The 21,300-nt window shown below is 37.6% G+C and overlaps 2 protein-coding genes and 1 long non-coding RNA gene across 3 annotated transcripts; 1 reads left to right on the top strand and 2 right to left on the bottom strand.

The window, feature by feature from the left end:
• The first annotated feature begins 446 nt into the window (after positions 1 to 446).
• Positions 447 to 5,746, top strand: LOC110897465 (transcription initiation factor TFIID subunit 14b). Its single transcript, XM_022144214.2, has 5 exons — positions 447 to 603; positions 1,135 to 1,223; positions 1,531 to 1,937; positions 2,016 to 2,137; positions 5,476 to 5,746. The coding sequence occupies exons 1-5, from the start codon at positions 571 to 573 to the stop codon at positions 5,563 to 5,565; spliced, it is 741 nt and encodes a 246-aa protein (XP_021999906.1). The 5' UTR covers positions 447 to 570; the 3' UTR covers positions 5,566 to 5,746.
• Positions 2,985 to 6,226, bottom strand: LOC110897466. Its single transcript, XR_002568670.2, has 2 exons — positions 5,820 to 6,226; positions 2,985 to 3,210 (listed from the first exon to the last, which is right to left on the bottom strand). It is a non-coding gene; the product is annotated as an uncharacterized LOC110897466 (long non-coding RNA).
• Positions 6,227 to 19,793: 13,567 nt separating this feature from the next.
• On the bottom strand, positions 19,794 to 20,333 carry LOC110900480. The gene is made up of 2 exons (XM_022147368.1): positions 20,118 to 20,333; positions 19,794 to 20,075 (listed from the first exon to the last, which is right to left on the bottom strand). Exons 1-2 carry the CDS (start codon positions 20,331 to 20,333, stop codon positions 19,794 to 19,796), a joined length of 498 nt encoding a protein of 165 aa, XP_022003060.1.
• Positions 20,334 to 21,300: the final 967 nt, after the last annotated feature.

Below are 21,300 nucleotides of genomic sequence, written 5' to 3'. Positions count from 1 at the left end.
TGCTATTTAATTAATTAACTAGAATTACCACCCGCCGCAATGCGGCAGGGAATTTATTAGTTATACATCATATTGATGAAATGCAAATGTTTTTTACATGACCACGAGTCCATGTGTAAAGCATAAAAAATAACTAAATCGATCCCTGACTCGCGCGTTGCGACAGACCTATCAAAGTAAAAAATAGACGCGCTACGATGGGCCTGCCAAACGGGAAAAGTAGATGAAAAAACGTTGAACCCCACACGCACGTTGCGGCGTGTTAAGTCGGAAAATTTAGAACGAAACGTTAAACGGGAAATTTGCGAAAGATGTAAAGTACAAGGGATCAAATTTGAAAGTAAAAAAGTGTTAGGGTTAAGTCGTAAAAGATAAAAAACTTTGGGTTAAAAACAAATTAATCATAGGGTTAAATTACAAAAGGTGAAGACTTATGTGACGTCGAAATTAGCATTGTGGGTTGGTAAAAATCCTAATTGCTTGATTTAGGGCATAAGGACATGCCACAGGATTCATTCATCTAATAAACACTCGTCGACCCCACCCACACACAAATCACGCCGCACCAAAATGGTTCGATCCTCAGACGAGAACGAGAAGAAGGTAACAAAAAACCTCCGACTTTGCAGTATCGTTTTCTCTTGGTCTATGGGTTTCTGATAAAATCTTGATCAAGTCTGTTTAGATAGTGAGTAACTTTTGTTTTTATTACTTGGGATTGATGGGTTTAGTGTTTAGACTGCATATGTTGTTGGGTCTACATACTTATTTTGGTATGTAACTTACAGATATCAATAAATTACAATGCTTGGTTACTTACTGTTGGATGGGGTAGAGGGGGGGTTGAGCTCAACCGTGGCTAGTGTACAATCCGAGCCGATTTCGAGCAAGATATTTTTGAGCTTTTTTCGAGTGAGCTCGGGTTCATGAGCTCTTTTGGACAGTCCTAGTGTGTGTGTGTGTGTGTGTGGGGGGGGGGGGGGTCTTTGTTGCAATGAGAGTGAGTGGTTTTGCTTATATGGCTTGAGGCCTATCTGTGTCGAAAGATGGTTTTCCGCATTATGTTAAAATTTGGTACCTTTTTTCTGCTTGATGTTGATTCATTAACGTTTCTGAGTACAATTTTTTGTGCAGAATTTGGTCAAGAAGTTAAAAGATGTTGAAATTAGTGTCCCGATCGTTTATGGAAATGTAGCATTCTGGCTTGGAAAGAAGGCAAGCGAGTAAGTTTTCTTAAATATTTGTTCTGATAATTGCTACTTGGTTTTAAAAGGTGCGAGGCGAGCAGGAAAACGTCTCAGGGGCTTAATTAGGAGGCTGAGATGTAAAAACAACCGAAGGGTTGGAAAAACTATTAAAGGTTTCCTTGATAAAAAGGTTGGTATATATAAAACACATGAGAGAGATGCAACTGTAGTTGTAAAATAAAGCTCATTTGATTGTAACCTCGCGCCTCAAAAATTGGGATCTAAACGCCTTGACGCTTTTTAAAACCAAGGATATTGAACTCTAATGAGATTTTTGTTTCAGGTATCAATCTCACAAATGGACGGTTTATGTGAGGGGGGCAACTAACGAGGATCTGAGTGTAGTGGTTAAGAGAGTGGTGTTCCAATTGCATTCCAGTTTTAATAACCCAATGCGGGTTGTGGAATCTCCTCCATTTGAACTATCAGAGTCTGGCTGGGGTGAATTTGAAATCGCTATTACCCTTCATTTTCACCCTGATGTTTCTGACAAACCGCTGCATTTATATCACCACTTGAAGTTATATCCGGAGGATGATTCAGGTTCCTTGTCAGTTAAGAAACCTGTGGTTGTGGAATCATATGATGAAGTTGTCTTTGCTGAGCCATCGGAGGCTTTATTTGCGCGTGTTCAGAATCATCCAGCTGTAATAGTACCTAGGCTGCCAGCTGGCTTTTCTTTACCCCCTGGTGGGTAACGGTTGCCATTGATCTTAATTAATATACTTGTTCTTAGATTTTTTCTTTAAATTTTATATGTCATTGTAGTTCCAGCCGAGGATGCAGATAAAAGGAAGAGATTTGATCCCAAAGATAATCCTCTTACGCAATGGTTTACAAATTTTTCAGAAGCAGACGAGCTTCTTAAACTTGCAGCAGCTCGTCAGCAGGTAACCATGCATCTCTCTTTAACATATGAATTATTCAAGTGCCCAGCTCATACAAAATTATAATATTTGTGTCACATTTACATTTCTAAACGGCATTACATGAACGATATAATTTCTTCTCTAAATATCTAGTTTCATTGGGCAAAGCTTAACACTGATAATACCTTACAATTTAATGATATAAAAAAAACATTACATATCCCTATTTTGAAAATCTATTTCGTATGTGTAGCCAAAGAAGCTTGATGTGGTTCCAACGGTTAATCGTTGGCCAAAGAAAGTAGAAAGAAAACTGAGTAGAAATTTAGAGAGAAATATTAAGACTAAGGATTAGGATCAAATAAAAAGGATCCTAATTGTAAGAAGGATTTATAGAGTGACAAGTGTCCAATAACCTAAAAAAAACCCACTACACAAAAAATTTAGCTTATTGGACACTTGTCACTCTATAAATTCTTCTTACAATTAGAAGCCTTTGTAGAATAACTTGACCCTTAAGACTAATTCTTTTCATTGATAATCCCAAATGAAAATACTATTGGCTATTTATAGCCTTACGTAAACAACAGAAACAAAAAAATTAACTCCCACCACTATGCCACTAACTAACCTATAAACATGGATGAAATATTGAAAGTAATTAAACACTAAAAACATGCATGGAAAAAATGGACTACGTGGGTTCACTGGCACACATCAAAGCTATGTACAAACAAACATAGAAATTAAAACAAAAATTAATTGCTGCACAACTTAGTCAAACTCATCTTACATTTCACCTAACTCGCCCTCTTTCTTTCTCTCTAACTGAATGAGAAGAAGTTATGTTGTTTTTTGACTTTTCCCCCATCATCGTTCCAACTCTCTTGCTCTTGCCTTCTTAAACTCTACCATCACTGGTCAAAATTTCTGCTGAAGCGCACCTCCGGTTGCTTCAGGTAGCTATTTCTTCATCGCGTAGTCTCAGACGTTATTTCAAACCAAGCTATTGAGTGTTGCCCTTTTTGTATTTAGCTTGTAAGAGAATTGGATATGTTTGCTGGAGAGTTGTAGGATTGCTTTGAGATGTGAGGCTGCTCTAATACAATGTGAAATTAGTTTGGTTTTTTTATGAGTTAATGAACTATATATATAACGTATGAAGACGTCTTCTCTCTTGTATCTTTATGCATAGTTTTTAGTTATTATACATGTACAAAATCAGCAAGGTTTTAATGTTGTTTTTTTTACGTATTTACTACACTGGGCCTCTAAGCCATTGTTGGGTTGGCTCGCCAAATGGGTCAAAACTCAAAAAAAGTCCAGAAAATAAAAAAAGTAGGCAAGTTTTACAAGGTTTGGTGAGGCTTAAGCCTCGAGGTAAGCCTCGGACCGCCTCATTCAGGCTTTAGGTCTCAGTTGACCCCCATGAGGCTAAGCCTCTTGTGTTTTTTCCAGCGCCTTAGAAAGCCTTTTTAAACTGATGCAGTTTCGCGTGCGATCAAATGGTTCAAGAACGATAGTTAATCAAAGTCTTAAAGCTAACCAAAAGGTTCAAGAACAAAGTTCTTATAAATTCTAATTCAATCAAAAACTATCTAAACAATAACCCTAAAGGTCCTACTTATAAATCATAATTTAAAAGGAAACTAAATAAAAAAGATTAGAAAATTAAAATTGAAATAACTAATAAAAATAATCTTTGAAAATTTGCATCAATTACTTTCTCATTTTATAAGATGAAGCACACACTTAGTTTTCTAGTTATCTTTTTATAATTATGAAAATGACATACATTGTGTTGTCACAATTTTGAGTTTGAATGTGCCATGACTGCTATGGCATATGGTAATAGTTGCAGCAACATTGCGCTCTCTATCCTTGGGACTGCTACAAATATTTTTAGATGCTCTCATATTTAAAAAAAATATACCTAAGGAGTGTTTGTTTTTTTTTTTATTTTTGTTGTTCTTTTTGCTATAAACTTGTCAAGATGTTTTGAATAAATTAAGTGTTTTTTCTTTGATGTTATGTACTTACGTATGTCACAAGATTTCAGTTGGTAGAAGAATGAAGTAGTAAATCAGAGTCCCATGGGCCCAACTAGCAATAGATAGAGTTGTCTCTACTAACTAGGTATGGGGCTTTTAAAATTGGTATTAACAAAAATATTATGTAAGCTACAGGGACACGCGTGACTAAGGTAAGATGCTATAGGTAGCTCAAGGCGCAAAGGGCTCATGTGTCGCTTAGCTGCAAGGCACAAAAAAAGCCCATGCTCGAGTCAAGAAAGGCTCAGTAATAAAAAATGGTTAAGAAACTATATAATAGGCATACAAGAATAATAATAATAATAATAATAATAATAATAATTTAATGCCAGTATACAAATATGTAGAATAGTAATAATAATTAATATTTTTTAGATATATATATAGGGGAAGGTTCAATTAAAAACCACTAATTAAAGTGAAAACCTGAAAACTAACTAAAAAAGCCTAAAAAAACATACAATTTTTTTTTAGAAATTTTCGCTACTTTTTATATATAAAAAAAACTTTTTTTCAAAAAAAAAAAAACCTGTACTACACATGTGCACTACAATTTTTTTTTTGAAAAAAAGATTTTTTTTTATATATAAAAAGTAGCGAAAATTTATAAAAAAATTGTAAAAAAAAAAATAAAAAAATTTTGGTATGTTTTTAGGTTTTTAAGTTAGTTTTCGAGTTTCACAATAAAAGGAGTTTTCGCTTGAACCCTCCCCTATATATATATATTTTTTATGACAAACTAGGCATGTTATCACTTGCTTGCTTGGGTGTCTATATATTGTGTAATTTGTTGTTTTTTTAGAGTAGCTATTTGCCTTTTTATGTTTCATTTGACTGTTATGGCTGGATGTGTCTTTGGAGCTGGGGGTCTCACTGTCCCTTGGGATAGCTTTGCTATATTGGGTATGGTTGTTGTCAAAGCAGCCCAAATATGAAGCTTTGTGGTCAATCAGTTTATTATACCATTTCGTATATTTAATAAAAAATTGGAAACTGGAATTAGTGGAACCAGTTAGTTAAACCTTTTTGGTGATTGGTTTTCTCCCAATTAGAAACTAAGTACAAAATTCGGGCTTGAATTGACTTTTTGCTGAAAATGAGCTGGAGCCACATCATGTGATATTTGATCCATTTACATTATTGCTTATTGGGCTAGAGAAAAGTACATAATCTTTTACTAGTTTGGTCTAGTTTTTATCTCAAGTAACCATCTTCTTTTTGCGCTGAAAAAGCGATTGATAATCTAATGCAATTCTTACAGGTTGACGTGTCCATAAGTTTGACCTACGTAATATGTTGACTTTGTAGGTGCAAGCTCAAATTGCGAGAGTGAGGCGGCAGTTGAGCTTAATCGATGGCCAACATCAACAGCAGTTAAAACCACCATCTGAGCTATAATATAAAAATGTACATTACTAATTACTTTACCTTTTAATTCAAGAGAACACTCAAACCCACCCGTTTAATTAATCTGTACCTGTCTGTTTGTATTGTTGTACTTTTGTAGCTGTATCTTTTACTGTCTGTCTGTAAGACTAATTCTATTGAACATCAAATCAAATATACTTTATTTGAAAAATAGTTTGTTAGCTAAAGTTCCATGCTCGGTTATGAGATTTTAATGGCTTCCCTATGTGGATAAAAAGACTTACTTTCATGTTATATCGTCGTCTCTTGTACTTTTTGAACATTCAAGTGAAGTGATCAAAGATAAAGAAAAAGTTTGCTGCTGCTGCTGCTGCTGCTGCTGCTTTATCTCTGTGAGACGCAATGTTTATGGTGCTTCAACTTATCCCATGAGGTACAGTCATGCTTCCCAAAGGACGACAAGTCAGTCTCACTTTTGATGCTTTAATTTCTTGAGTTTTCACAGGTGGTGGATTATTCAGTTTCATGCATGTGCTCTAAAAGATAAGGCTTTATCATAATGTTTGGGAAAGTTTGATTGCTGTGTCGATGTACCAGATTTGTGTAAGTATTACTGATCTTAAAACTCATGTGTGTGTGTGTGTAATTAGTCAAGGTCATTTGAAGTTAGTATTAGAGGTGACAAAGTGGCTGGGCCAGACATGTTAGATTGGTTAGCCTTCTGTCCAAGACTTTTACTTATATTTAGATTTATTAATGTGTCACATCACATATGTTTATAATTTAATATTTTACTTACAAATGATTTAGGAGGCTTTATGTATTAAAAACTCACTTTGGACTACTATCAACCAGTTTGATCCATTGACATTTTTTACATACTATCTTTATATTGGTATTTCTTTTTAAATCGTTCTTTTGGGGCTTCAAATCATAACCTGTTGAAGTAGGTTTTTGTTTGTAATTTATTTAAGTCATGCTATTAACCGAGATTGCATCCCTAGACCAACCTTGTGGCTTGGCTAGTTAGTTTTCAGTGTACAAGTGGCTCATGTAAAATCAAGTAATCTGGTCCCTTGTTTGATTATAACATACCTTTAGCTGTTACTTTGAGGAGTTAGTTTTCCTCAAGTAGAAATTGATTGATAGTACTTTATTTCTAACATGTAATATCTAACAAAATCTATGGTATATTACATGAACCGGGCAGAGCACTTGAGATTGGCTCTAATTATGCCGAGCTAAAATGAGGGCTTGAGCATAAATTGGTGTTCGTTTCATAACTAGCTTCATGAGCCTATTATTTAGTTATATTTATATTGTCTGATATAAGATGTAGTTGCATAATAAATATTATTACATATATAGTAATGATAAAAATAACTATATATTGTGTATATATTATTGTTGTATATAAAATGGAAATTATAAATATATATGTATATTTAAGTAAATAATGAAAAATATAAATTCGAGCCGGAAGAGAATGAAATCTACATGAGTTGTTCTTGAGTTCATGCTCGGCCTTGACTTGACCCCTATCCGTATAGTTGCTTACATGATATCAGCATATACATAAATCTAGGGCTTTCCCTTAGGGAGTACAGGGTGCATCATGCCGCAAACCTTGCGGGGAAAGGTTTTGCCGCGCGGTAAAGATGAGGGGAGGAGTTTTGCGGTGAACATACGCCGCATGAGGTAAAGATGAGGGAGAGGGGGTAGTGGTGGGCCCCACTCTCTTTCAACCAATCATCCCTCTTTTTTTTAAATGGTTTGGGGGAAACCACTCCTTGTGTTTTTGGGCAAGAGGGGAAATGACATGGCACAATATAATTGGGTGGGTGGAAATTTCCCCGTATCTCATTAGGCATGCACCCCTTACACCCTTATGAAAGTGCTACTTTTGACTGGTTTTGTTCTTTATGGCTTAATAACATTCATCAATCTAGGTCTCCGTTACTGTTTCAGAATTTATTTTTTGAGGTACAAAAATACACATACTGTATTTTTTTCATGTTCCACGACCATCTCGGTGACCCATCCGAAGATTGGGTACAACTAGTAATCGTACAACCCAAGGACAAAGGGTCATGCCAAAGAAATACACAGTGAAATACTTTGTTAGTTCTCTTATATGAAGCTGACATGTTGCAAGTAGTTGAAGCTGTCTTATTGAGAGTATGAGGGACAGAGTAACATGGGTTCATGTGCATTTACAAGACGGTGTCACCATCGAAGGGAAGATGGGTGTCCTACAGGCGCCCATGACTCTGTGGGTGACCGCATCTTGCTGAGAACAAAGGGACCACTCCTTTGTTTCTTTCTCATACATGTCTTTTTTAGAGTCATGATATAAAGTAGAGACTAGAGAGATGTAATAAAAGATTTCACATTTGAGCTATACAAGGAAGGAAGCTTATAAAAAAAGTAGTAGGACGTTTGATTTACTTGCCCTGATGATGATAGTACAGACCTTTCCATGGCATGGCTATCAAGTGTAAGACCATGCGTAGTGGGCAATATTCACCCTTGGGCGTTTTGTGCCATGTGGCAGCCCAGTCAGCAATGAGGCATTATTGAGCGTTTTTTAAAATGGGTGTAGTGGGGATGTGGGGATTGTGGGGCATTATGTTTGTAATAAAATAAAATAAAAAAAAAAAAACATTTAAAAAATCTTATTGGCCAAATAATAGAAGCTGAAATGTGATTGGACAACAAAAACCCCATTAGGTGTGATTTAAAAAACGCCTCAACAACAAACTGCCAAACAAGCCCATGCGTAGTGGGGATGTGGGCGATATGGGCGTGATTGAGCCCCAAAAACGCCCAAATTTGCAACCACTACGGATGGTCTAAGAGCATTCATTCTTCTACACGGGTGGGGTGGGTAAGAAAGCCCCCCCTGTGGTTGTTAACGGACGGATGGACAGGTGCCAACGCCCTTGGATCCCTAGAAACACCGATATTATAATAAAAATATTCAATTTCTATAATATGTACCTTGTTTTAGAGAGGACTAAGTGGCGCACGCTAACCGCTCCCAAAAATTTGTTTATATGTTTTATTTATAGAATTACAATTATATATTTTTGCTCTCTTATTATATAAATCTTGTTAGCCGTATTAGAGTATACTTAAAGTAGGTTCTATTTTTATTAGAAAAAGCCTTTTATTTTAGATTCGTTGGACAAAAAGATTACAAGTCCAATGAGGTAAATTTTTGGATGTCATGTGACACGAGAGCCGAGAGAGAGGTCCCCCGGGTGAAATCTAGGCCTCCTTAATCCTTCTGTCCCTTGGTATTAAAATAAAATATCCTCTGAGTAAATTGCCATTTTAGTCCCTGAGTTTTGTCCAAATTTGCCATTTTAGTCCAAATAGTTTTTTTTTGCCTTTGGGTCCCTGACTTTTCCCTTTTGTTGCCATTTTGATCACATACTCTAACTCCATCCAAAAACACCATCTTTAACCAGGGGTATTTTGGGGATTTTCATTTTAAATGTTTTCAATTGCCATTTTGATCTAATTCCAAAAAATCAAAAAAATTCCAAAAAATTCTAAAAATCATAAAAATTCTAAAAAAATCCAAAAAATCCGTTTCGGCGCAAACCGTTTCAAACCCGAACCGTTTCGAGCTGAACCGTTTCGACGCGAACCGTTTCGACCCGTACCGTTTCGACCCGAACCGTTTCGACTCGTACCGTTTCGACCCGAACCGTTTCGAGCTGAACTGTTTCGACGCGAACCGTTTCGACCTGTACCGTTTCGACCCGAACCGTTTCGAGCTGAACCGTTTCGACGCGAACCGTTTCAACCCGTACCGTTTCGACCCGTACCGTTTCGACCCGAACCGTTTCGAGCCGAACCGTTTCGACCCGTACCGTTTCGACCCGAACCGTTTCGAGCTGAACCATTTCGACGCGAACCGTTTCGACCCGTACCGTTTCGAGCTGAACCGTTTCGACGCGGTTCGAAACGGTTCGGCTCGAAACGGTTCGGCTCGAAACGGTTCGGTTCGAAACGGTACGGGTCGAAACGGTTCGCGTCGAAATGGTTCGGCTCGAAACGGTTCCGCTCGAAACGGTTCGCTCGAAACGGTTCGGTTCGAAACGGTTCGGCTCGAAACGGTACGGGTCGAAACGGTTCGGGTCGAAACAGTACGGGTCGAAACGGTACGGGTCGAAACGGTTCGCGTCGAAACGGTTCGGCTAGAAACGGTTCAGCTCGAAACGGTTCGGTTCGAAACGGTTCGGTTCGAAACGGTTCGGTTCGAAACGGTTCAGCTAGAAAGGGTTCGGCTCGAAACGGTTCGGCTCGAAACGGTTCGGGTCGAAACGGTTCGCGTTGAAACGGTTCAGCTCGAAACGGTTCGGGTCGAAACGGTACGGGTCGAAACGGTTCGCATCGAAACGCCTCAGCTCGAAACGGTTCGGGTCGAAACGGTTCGCATCGGAACGGCTCAGCTCGAAACGGTTCGGGTCGAAACGGTACGGGTCGAAACGGTTCGCGTCGAAACGTTTCGCGCCGAAACGGATTTTTTGTATTTTTTAGAATTTTTTAGAATTTTTATGATTTTTTAGAATTTTTATTATTTTTTAGAATTTTTTGGAATTTTTTTGATTTTTTAGAATTTTTTTGATTTTTTGGAATTGGATCAAAATGGCAATTGAAAACATTTAAAATGAAAATCCCCAAAATACCCCTGGTTAAATATGGAGTTTTTGGATGAAGTTAGTGTATGTGATCAAAATGGCAACAAAAGGGAAAAGTCAGGGACCCAGAGGCAAAAAAAAAAAAAAACTATTTGGACTAAAATAGCAAATTCAGACAAAACTCAGGGACTAAAATGACAATTTACTCCTCTTAAAATCTAAAAAGTGTACCAATGGTGATTAATGGACTGTCATGTGGACAACCTGAATAAGTTGATCAATGATTAAGAAGAGTCAAGTGTCAGCCAAAATAAGTTTGTTTTGATGATAAGGAAAGAGTAAAGGATAATAGTAAAAAATTGTTTACTTTGTTGTTCCACTATATATTCAAGCATTTTATATACTTCATGATCTTTTTAAATAAATTATATTATGATATCAAAAAGGCGCAGGATTTTTTCTAACATGTAATCGGGATAATTTAACATGAATCCTTAATTTATTAGGTGGGTTGGGGTGGGCAACTGATAAGTGATGGGTGATAGCACATCGTCACGAGCATGCTATCACGTGTGATAGAGGCCAAATACGTGATGTTCACAGTGTTGATGGAGGTGGTTTGTTTGAGAAATATATTCAAGGGGGGCCACTATTAAATAATTTTTTTTTGCTTGTAAATACACCCAATCTTTATCTATTTTATACACTCTAATCCATCTTTCAACTCTAAAAATTCTCTACAATTCTATATTTTTAGTTTTAGAAAAATACCAATGGGGGATATAGTGTACCTGTGTTTGGTATTTTGAAAAGTCAATGGTGTATAATTGATCTAACAATGCGTATAACTAGACCACAAACATTTAGGAGTGTGGTGTAAGCGTATATTATATTGCACAATATGATCATCAAGGACGAGGGGCACGCAATATCACCAGGCCACGTTATGGACCCTCCGACATCGGTACCCGTCAGCGAGGATACTCAGTTGGAGTTGCGAAACGAACAAGCACATTTTCGACTACGATTTGATCTAATGGAACACGTTGGTGGTTTAGATATCCAATTTCCCGATTCTGACAAAGAGTAGTTTTTTATTTTAGTTTTTAAGTATCATTGATTATTTTTCTTGTTGGTTATATTTATTTTAATTTCATATATTATATAAATGCTGGTTTTTATTTGTTTTAATTTATATATTATTTGTTTAATTAAAAAAAAAGTAAGTGATGAGTGATGTCCATTGCAAGTGTGATAAAGTGAAATATGATGGAATGTAATGAAGTGAGGTGTCAGGTGTTAATAGGGTGTGTTTTTGTGATGGAATGTGATGACTCATTATCACCCCTTTTACCCTTATGGTGCGTTCGAATTGATTTATTACGGTATCAGGGTTTATGATAGTCATACATTTCACACAATTTTTTTTGCACATATACTTGTACCTCTTTAAGACACATGACGTCTACTGATTGACTTTTTACACTTTTTCTTATGCAAGTGGCTTTTTTACAATAACCCAACCCTTGAAATTGATCCTGTTTTATAAAATAATATATCAATATAACTTTTTTATACTTTCGACAATGTAAGTTCTATGACAGAATATAATATCTTTTTTAAGGAAAAGACATTTGAAGTTTAAATGAAATATAATATAATGTAAGCTTGAATATGATTCTGCAAGATTTGTTATAATGTTCTTGCTCCTACATGGCTTATGTGATTTTTCATTGGTGGAACTAAAGATGGTCTAATCATTTTTTATTTATTTTTACAACTAAATATCATCTAATCTTATATTGACAATTAAAAAATTCGAACTCACACTATTTTTGTGAGCGACAATCACCATACAACTACAATAGTCATATACTCGGTCAATTTTTTCTACTTTTATTTGTTGTCTTTTTTACATTGTGCACCTCTACTCCACTAAATTATCTTGGATGAAGTTGATAAAGCGAAGGTAAAAAAATATTCTATTATGACCCTAGTTTGAAAGTTACTTATTCCCATAATGTGTACTTTGAGCATAATAAGCAGTGCATTATTTTTTTTTATCTTCAATACTAAGGAGTATGTAGATCCTACATAAATGATGGAGATGCGTATAGAGTACTTGAAAGGACAATATTCTACAAGATGTTGGTTTCCTAAGTAAAAACAAAATGAAGAAAGAGACCAATTGTTTATTTAAGAGTTTACAAACCCTTCAGTCCTTCACAAACATTTAAATTAATATGAGCCTTTGAACATGCAAATAAATGACCTCTTGTGGCCTTGTTTCAAATGGGGTTTGGTCCAAAAAGTTGAGCAAGATTTGAACCAATTAAGTGGTGATCCTTTTAAGTTTGGATTTGTGGACCTTTAATCAATTGAATAGAGGACCACCTTAGATTTCAAAGCTTCCCATCCATCATTTCATATCATTTGTGCACTATCAATGCCAAAAGGATATACATGTGACAAAAAGATTTTTTTGTTGTCAATAAAAAAATAAAGAAAAAGATTATTTGAGATGAGATGAGTTTTTTTTTTTTTTTCAAGAACGTTCATTCTAACAATATTCTACAGAGCAACATGGGTTACTATTTATGTATAGATAAGAGATCATGTACAAAAGAAGAATTTTGTACGAAGTGTATGAGAGAATTATAACCACACATTTGTTTTTCTCAATTTAAGGAAGGAAATGTATGATGATTTTTTTCCCTTTAACTAGTTTCCTCATTGATTTTCAAACGCCTGTAACTTTTTCATACGTTAATTTTTTTTTTTTAAATTACACCGTGTTAACGAATATTTCATTCTCTTTAATTCGAGCAACTATTACTATAGTATTCTTAAAAATAATTTACAGGACTTTGAATACCCATTACGTGATTAGGTGATTTTGAATACCCAATACCCATTAGATGATTTTGAATACCCGATACATGACTACGTGATTTTTGAATACCCATTACGTGATTACACATTCAACATAAATCATTACGCATTCAATGTAAATTCATTACGTGATTACACATTCAATATGATTTGTTATAACTAAAGTTTATACAATTATGTTTATTACGTGCTTACACATTCAATAATAAGAACTTGATTGTTTATGCTTTATTACGTGGTTAAATCTCTATTATACAACATTATGTTGTTATTGTTTTGGTCAAAAATCAGTTTGAGAATAATGTAACTAAATTTTGATTGTGAGGTAGAGTGCTTATGTGTATGAACAACAATGTAATCAATTATAAAGTGGAAGTGACAATGAACACTGATATTTGTACGAGGAAAAAGCCCTTGATCCTTATGAAATCTCCGACACAAAAAACCTCTGGTGATGGAAACTACCGATCACCAACTATATTGAGCAGACAAGTTAGAATTCAATACAACTTTGGAAGATAATGAGCTCGATACAATAAAATCTAGTGTTAGTGTTGAGAACAGTTTGAGTGTTGCGAGAGAGAGTGTGTGTTCGTATGATTTGTTGTGTTGTATATTATGCCTAAAATGAACTTCATTATCTCCATATAAAATTAGATAACAAACAATCCGAAAAGTGTGCTAGTATCCCATGTTCCTCCATAACGGCTACACTTGAATATGCACGTGCCCATTTGGAGCATATTCACCGATATTCCAACGTAGACCAAGTCCACTTCGTCAATTACCTGCGAATACAAGTAAAAATATTGGAAACAATTGTTAGTCAGTATAAGTAATAATAAGGATCCTTGATCCTCAGACTTCCTGCACCATCCATTAAGGATCAGTGATCCAGGCTAAATCTCAGGATACATCATCTATAGTATTGTCACACCCAGATTTGCAGCGGAAGAAAAAAACGTGGGATGCAACAGACACCTCTGGTACAAGCACATTGTTTATAAAGACACTACATTTTATTAATTACAAAATGTTGATTACATACTATATGTATGTTACAACTGCGTGTTCCCATGAACCACATAAGTCTTCTAAGTCGCATGCGTCTATCTCAATATTTGCCAATAAACACGTCTTGAACAACATACACGGATCACATCAGTCTCAAGTTACCTGAAATGCATGTTAGTTTTAAAAAAAGGTCAGCTAAACGCTGCTGGTGAGTTCCACTGGTTTGGTTGTTTCGTTTCAAATTGTATCAACATGTTTAATTGCACATATTATGGCTCATAGATGGAATTACAAGAGTGTCACAAGTGAAACCTAGACTGTTTTAATCACACCGTGTCACACAGACACATACTCGCACCACCTGCATCTCATGAAGTTCAATGCCCTCGGGTAGTTATGTCTAACAACATAACCTGGTTGGGACGCGTGTAGTTGCCTGGCTGCCGGCCGCACCTGTCCAGCGGCAACTGGGTTTGTCAGACCAATAGTACTATCCACTGCCCACGGCTTACGTTAATCACTTGTATCGGGGCTAATATCGTGTGTTAGATAATTCACATCATATAGTTTGAGCAATTAACACAGTTTGTAACATGCAATTCACCCCAGAAAATAGGAAAACAGTTTCAAAGTGGGGGAAGGGAACTCACAGTGCAAATAGTAGTCTCGACTAAAGAGTGTTTAATCAACGAAACCAGCTTTAATAGCACACATGCAACTAAGGACTCAAATCAGTATCTAAGTCGTAATGGTTATAACTTGGATTTGGTCAGGAGTTTTCACCTTGGATTGAGTCTGTAGGACATGGGTATGGTGGGAGGTCAGGGTAGTATTAGTTTTCAGTTTGGCTTTAGGGCACCGGTTCGCGTGCCAGTCAATGTCAGCAGTTTAACGTGTTCAGATAATGGTACGGGAATACCAATAGTGCCAACACGTTGTTATATAAGAATGATTAATTTTTCGTTAAGGGAGTTTGGGGAGTCCAGGTGGCCCAATTTTGAGTTTCCGTTTCCACCGTCGGGATTTCCCGAAATGGTATTGGACACACCCCGAGTGTCCAATCTGCCCTGGAATCTCCCGAAATACTCCCCGTGTTTCAATTATAGTATTTGTCGGGTTGGGTCAGTTTCCAGTTCCGGCAGGTTCGTTACATGGTAAACTGCCGAAATTGATTTAAAATAACCCATTTTTATCCCAAAATTCCCATTTTATTTATAATTTGAATAAAATTCTGAAAATTTTTATATAACTCAGTAAAAATATGTAGAATACGGGAACAATTTCTGCAAATTTATTTTGGCATTTTACATGTCTAAATAAATTATTTATAAAACCATATTTAACCACATAATTAACATTAGTTACCATCAGTGATCCAAAAATTCCCAAAACATTCCTGGACATTCCATATTTTTCCAGAAACATCTCCAAAAATTTTAAGATTTTTCCGATTTCGTTTCGGTGCGTTTCCGGCTACCGAAATTCGCAAAAAACACGGATTTTTAACCCAAATAAAAACTCAAGCAATGGACTCCAAATTTTCCCAGAACATTACTTATATGTTCCTTAGTGTCTCTGTAAAATTTGGTGATTTATTGAATCCGTTTGGTATTTTTTCCAGAATTCGTTTGGTAAAACAGTCAAAATTTCACCAAAACTCGTAGAAAATTCCAAAGATTCTAAAATTTTACGTGGACCTTCCTGACACAACCCTTCATCAGCACACCAAATTTCAGCTCAATCCAAGTATCACGGACCAAGTTATAGTCCGAACAATATTCTGCCTAGTCTAGATTCAAGTTTCGGGTCATATACCTAGCAATTCCTTCGATTCTGAGCGTTCCTTGTGAGTCCAGAAGTATGTGTGGGCTATATTTAGTACCTACACATCAAGTACAATCCAAATATGCTAGAACTTAGATCAATCAAGCTTTATTTCATTGTTTTTCAGTTAATCGACTAGTTAAGCGATTTCTGTCGAATAGGTGCTGATTAGGGTATCAAAACCCAAAGATTTATAACCATGGCTGCCATATAACACCAGGGTATTCATATGGTGTTCATATTTAGCCCCTAAACTTGTTTAAAACTCCAAAATTCATGGATTAAAAAGGGTTTTCATGGCCTAAACCATGTTTAATCAAGAAACCATGCTTAAAACCTTATGGATTTGAGTTAATACCTTTGATTTGTTGAAGTTTCTTGTCAATTTAGCTGGTTGTTCTTGAGAGAAACCAGATTTTAGAATGTGTTAAAATGAATTTAGAAAAGAAAAAAATTGATTTTTTTATTAAATAAAGGGGGGGGGGGTTTGGGTGTGGGTCCCACAAGGGACACCTCGTGCTTCGTTACGTGCACTAAAAGATGATGTTTATCTTCTGTTGAGTGTTTAGGTTCATTTACGGGTCCCGAACGCGTTCTCGATTTGCGTGACGGACTCCGTTTCGCATGTAATTAGTGTCAAAAGACTCGGTTTTAAAAATCATGCTTAACCGTCTTGAAATCCGAACCTAGTTACGTTTTAATCATAAAAGACTCGTATTAGAGTGGTTTAAGTGTTTTTAAGCTTGATCGATCGTTCCTTGCACTTTTGATTGCCTTATGTTATTCCTGAAACGAAAGCATTTCCCTAACCCGGAAGCTGCTCCGTTTTGCATGCCCGATCTCTGATTGGTTTCAAAACTTATGTCACAGTCTGAGGCACAAAACTAAGTTGTTCCTGAACTCGAAATCTTAAATGATGCTACCGATAACCTAATAATGAATGTCAAAGGTTTAAAGCGCTGTTAAACGGAAAGCTCCGATTTAACACGTGTTTAAAGTCTAAGGATACCAATTTCACATCATGGGTCCTTATTAGTGTCATGTCATTCATAACGTGTTCTCGGATTTCTCCGAGACATAGCAGATAACAGTTAATCAAGCATATAAGTCACACATGTTTTTAGGGTTTTCGCGAAATTAAAGTGTTAAGTGTGCTTTATAGTTTTGGACCGTATAGGGTGTACCTGGTTTCGTCATGGGTGTCACAGTCTCCCTTGGTTTAGAAATTTCGTCCCCGAAATTCAATTCATCTAGTTAGGGAAGAGATGTGGGTATTTTCTACGGAACTCATCCTTCCGTTCCCAGGTATACTCAGGTTCTTGCTTCGAGTTCTACTATACTTTCACCAACGAGATTTTGTTATAACGTAGTTGTTTGGTCTTCCCGTCTACTATTTCTACCGGTTCCTCCACAAAGTGGAGTTTGTCATCAATCTGCACCTCTTCTAATGGTATAATAGTTGCTTCATCCGTGAGACATTTCTTTAAGTTGGATACGTGGAAGACATCGTGAATTGTGCTCAGTTCATCTGGTAGTTTCAGTCGGTACGCTACAGATCCAACCTTAGCAATAATTTCATACGGCCCAATGTATCTCGGAGTGAACTTTCCTACCTTGCCAAACTCCTTTCCACGGTGACACTTTTAACAGTACTTTGTCACCTACTTCAAACGACAACGGTTTCCTGCGAACATCGGCGTAACTTTTCTGCCGATCTCGGGCCGCTTTCAATCTACTTTGGATCTTATGCACCTTGTCTGTTGTCTCTTGAATTAGTTCAAACCCAATGAGTTGAGTATCACCCACTTCAGCCCAACAAAGTGGCGATCTGCACTTCCGGCCATATAGTGCTTCATACGGTGCAGCTTGTATGCTACTATGATAGTTGTTATTGTAAGAGAATTCAAGGAGGGGAAGGTGCTTATCCCAACTTCCTCCAAAGTCTAGGGTGCAAGCACGAAGCAGATCCTCTAATGTCTGGATAGTTCGTTCTGATTGGCCTTCGGTTTGGGGATGGTAAGCCGTACTCAAGACTATCTAGACCCCAAAGCTTCTTGTAACTGTTGCCAATAGTGTGAAGTGAAATGACTATCACGGTCTGAAGTGATTGCAACTGGTACCCCGTGTCTAGCCACAATTTCATTCGTGTAGATTTCGGCCAATTTCTCGGTGTTGTAGGTAGTACGAATCGGAATAAAGTGCGCCGATTTGGTTAGTCTATCTACTACTACCCAAATCGCATCATGCCCTCGGGGTGTTTTTGGAAGGTGGGTCACAAAATCCATCGTGATTTGCTCCCATTGCCATTGAGGTATTTCGGGTTGCTGTAACATTCCCGAAGGTTTCTGGTATTCTGCCTTTACCCGGGCACAAGTCAAGCATTTGCTCACGTACTCTGCTACGTCCTTTTCCATACATGGCCACCAATAAAAGTCCTTAAGGTCGTGGTACATCTTGTCTATACCGGGGTGAATAGAGTACTTAGATTTATGAGCCTCATCCATAACCAGTTGACGTAGGTCATAGAGAGTAGGAATCCATACCCTATTTTCGAAATACAACACTTCATACGGTTTCCTCACAAAATTCCCTTCGTTTCCGTGTAAGTTTTTGCTATTTAGTTGGCCTTCCTCCAAAGCTTCCATTTGAGCATTACGAATCTGCTCTTTAAGACTGGTTTGAAAAATCATCCCAAGAGCTCGCACTCTGAGTGGCTTTACTCGGTCTTTTCTACTCAAGGCATCAGCAGTCGTAGTCGTTCAATAGCTCCACCCATTTGCGTTATCTCGTATTTAGCTCATTTTGATCGAACATATGTTGGATGCTCTTGTGATCTGTATAAATTGTACATTTCGTACCGTACAAGTAATGCCTCCAGATCTTAAGTGCAAAAATCACTGCGCCCAACTCTAAATCATGCGTCGTGTGATTCTTTTCATGTACATTTAGCTGTCTAGACGCGTAAGCAATAACCTTGTTTCTTTGCATTAGGACACATCCGAGCCCTTGCCGAGATGCGTCACAATATACGACGAAATCATCATTGCCTTCGGGTAACGACAGGATTGGAGCTTCACATAACTTTTGTTTTAACCACTGAAAAGTTGTTTCTTGTTCTTCGCCCCATTCGTACTTTCGATCTTTCTGTGTCAAGGCAGTTAAGGATTGAGCAATGCAGGAAAAGTTTTCAATAAAGCGACGGTAATATCCAGCCAATCCCAAGAATTGGCATATCTCTTTCGGAGACTTAGGCGCTTGCCAATTCTTAATAGCTTCGATCTTACTAGGGTCAACATGAATCCCTTGTTGATCTACCACATGTCCTAAAAATTGCACCGCTTGTAACCAGAAGTCACACTTTGAAAGCTTGGCGTACAACTTCTCTTTCCTCAATATCTCTAGTATGGCTCGTAGATGGTGCTCGTGTTGCTTTTTACTCTTGGAATAGATCAAAATATCGTCAATAAAGACTATGACGAATTTATCTAGATATGGTTTACAAACTCAGTTCATGAGGTCCATAAATACCGCGGGTGCGTTGGTTAACCCAAAGGGCATAACCAGGAACTCATAGTGACCGTACCGAGTTCGAAAGGCTATTTTAGGGATATCTTCCTCTTGAAATTTCACTTGATGGTAACCGGATCTAAGATCGATTTTGGAAAAGTAACAGGCTCCTTGCAACTGATCAAATACATCATCGATTCGTGGAAGAGGATATCGATTCTTTATGGTAACCTTGTTCAGCTCCCGGTAGTCAATACACATCCGAAAGCTTCCATTCTTTTTCTTCACAAATAACACTGGTGCTCCCCAAGGTGAATAACTAGGATGGATAAAACCTCGGTCTAGCAGTTCTTGTAACTGAGATGATAGTTATCGCATCTCTGAAGGTGCTAAACAGTAAGGGGCTTTTGCAATTGGAGCTGCTCCCGGTATTAAGTCGATACGGAACTCGACTTGCCGATTGGGTGGCAATCCGGGCAATTCATCAGGAAACACGTCTGGGTAATCACACACTATTGGAATATCCTTAATACGTTGTTCTTCTGGTTCGGTCGTCATTACACTTGCTAAGAACACATCACATCCTTGATGTATACCTTTCAACACTTTAAGGTGGGATATAAGGTTTAATATGGTACCAGACTTCTCTCCCTATACCATAATAACTTCATCATTAGGAAAAGGGATCCTAACCATCTTTTGCTCACATATAATCTCCGCCTTGTACTTGGACAACCAGTCCATTTCCACTACTATATCGAAACTTCCGAGCTCTACCGGTAGTAGGTCAATAAGGAATTGGTGGTCGTTAAGAATTAAAGGACAATCACGAATGATTTGGTGACTAGTTATAGGTTTAACGTTAGCAAGTTCTATGGAATAGGGACTTGTTAATTCAATAGCCGGCATATTTAATAGGGGTAAGAAATTAATGGAAACGTAGCTCCTATCTGCGCCCGTATCAAACAATACTGAAGCATACTGATCGAAAATGTGAAAGGTACTTGTCACCACATTTGGATCCTGTTGTGTGTCACCTGATTCGATAACAAAAACGCGCCCTCGGGCTTGGTTTGAAGTAGAAGCTTGTGCCTGGTTCATTTGTCCCGTCTGACCTTGGTTGAGCTTAGGACAATTGATTTTAAAGTGTTCCGTACTACCACATTCGAAACAAGTACGAGGGTAGGTCAACTGCGGTTTCTGGGGTTGTTGTAATTGTTTTTGTTGAGTTAGTGGTTGGGGTCATTGCTGAAGAGACTGAGGCATTGGGGTTTGGAACCGGTTGGGTTCCACTGGTGTCTTACAGTTTCGGGTATCATGTCCACTTTTATGGCACCTCGAGCAGATCCCAGCTCGACATGCACCATAGTGGTGCAAAGTGCACTTGTTGCATTCTAGGGTTGTTCCTTTATAGCCACCAGAGTTTCCCGTTAGTGTAGTCATGGCGTAGCTTTGACTGCTCTCCCCCTCTTCGGTATGGCTGCTCCCGCTCGACTACTTTCCGGGGCCTCTCGCTTATTTCCTGCCGGCTCTCCCGGCATTGTCAAAATCTTGCGTCTAACCATGTCGTACGTAACCGTGCCTGACCTAGCTACCACTCCGTGCATGGTCAGGTGCTCCACCGAATTAATGATACTCCTTACTTCTGGGGCTAGTCCCCAGATATACCTCTCGATCCTCTTGGACTCCGGTCGAACCATATCTGGCAAGATGCATGCCAGTTCATTGAAGCGATTTGTGTAACCTGCATGATCCACACCTTGCATCTGCAGGTTCCATAACTCATGCTCGAGTTTCTGAATTTCGTGGATTGGCCAGAACCTTTCTCTCTTTAGTATCTTAAGATCATCCCACGTCATAGCATTAATCGCATCCT

This window comes from Helianthus annuus, chromosome 17 (genome assembly GCF_002127325.2).
Source record: "Helianthus annuus cultivar XRQ/B chromosome 17, HanXRQr2.0-SUNRISE, whole genome shotgun sequence".
NCBI lineage: Eukaryota > Viridiplantae > Streptophyta > Magnoliopsida > Asterales > Asteraceae > Helianthus > Helianthus annuus.
Note: the sequence above shows the minus strand (reverse complement) of the source record. Positions and strands in the feature narration are given on the sequence as shown.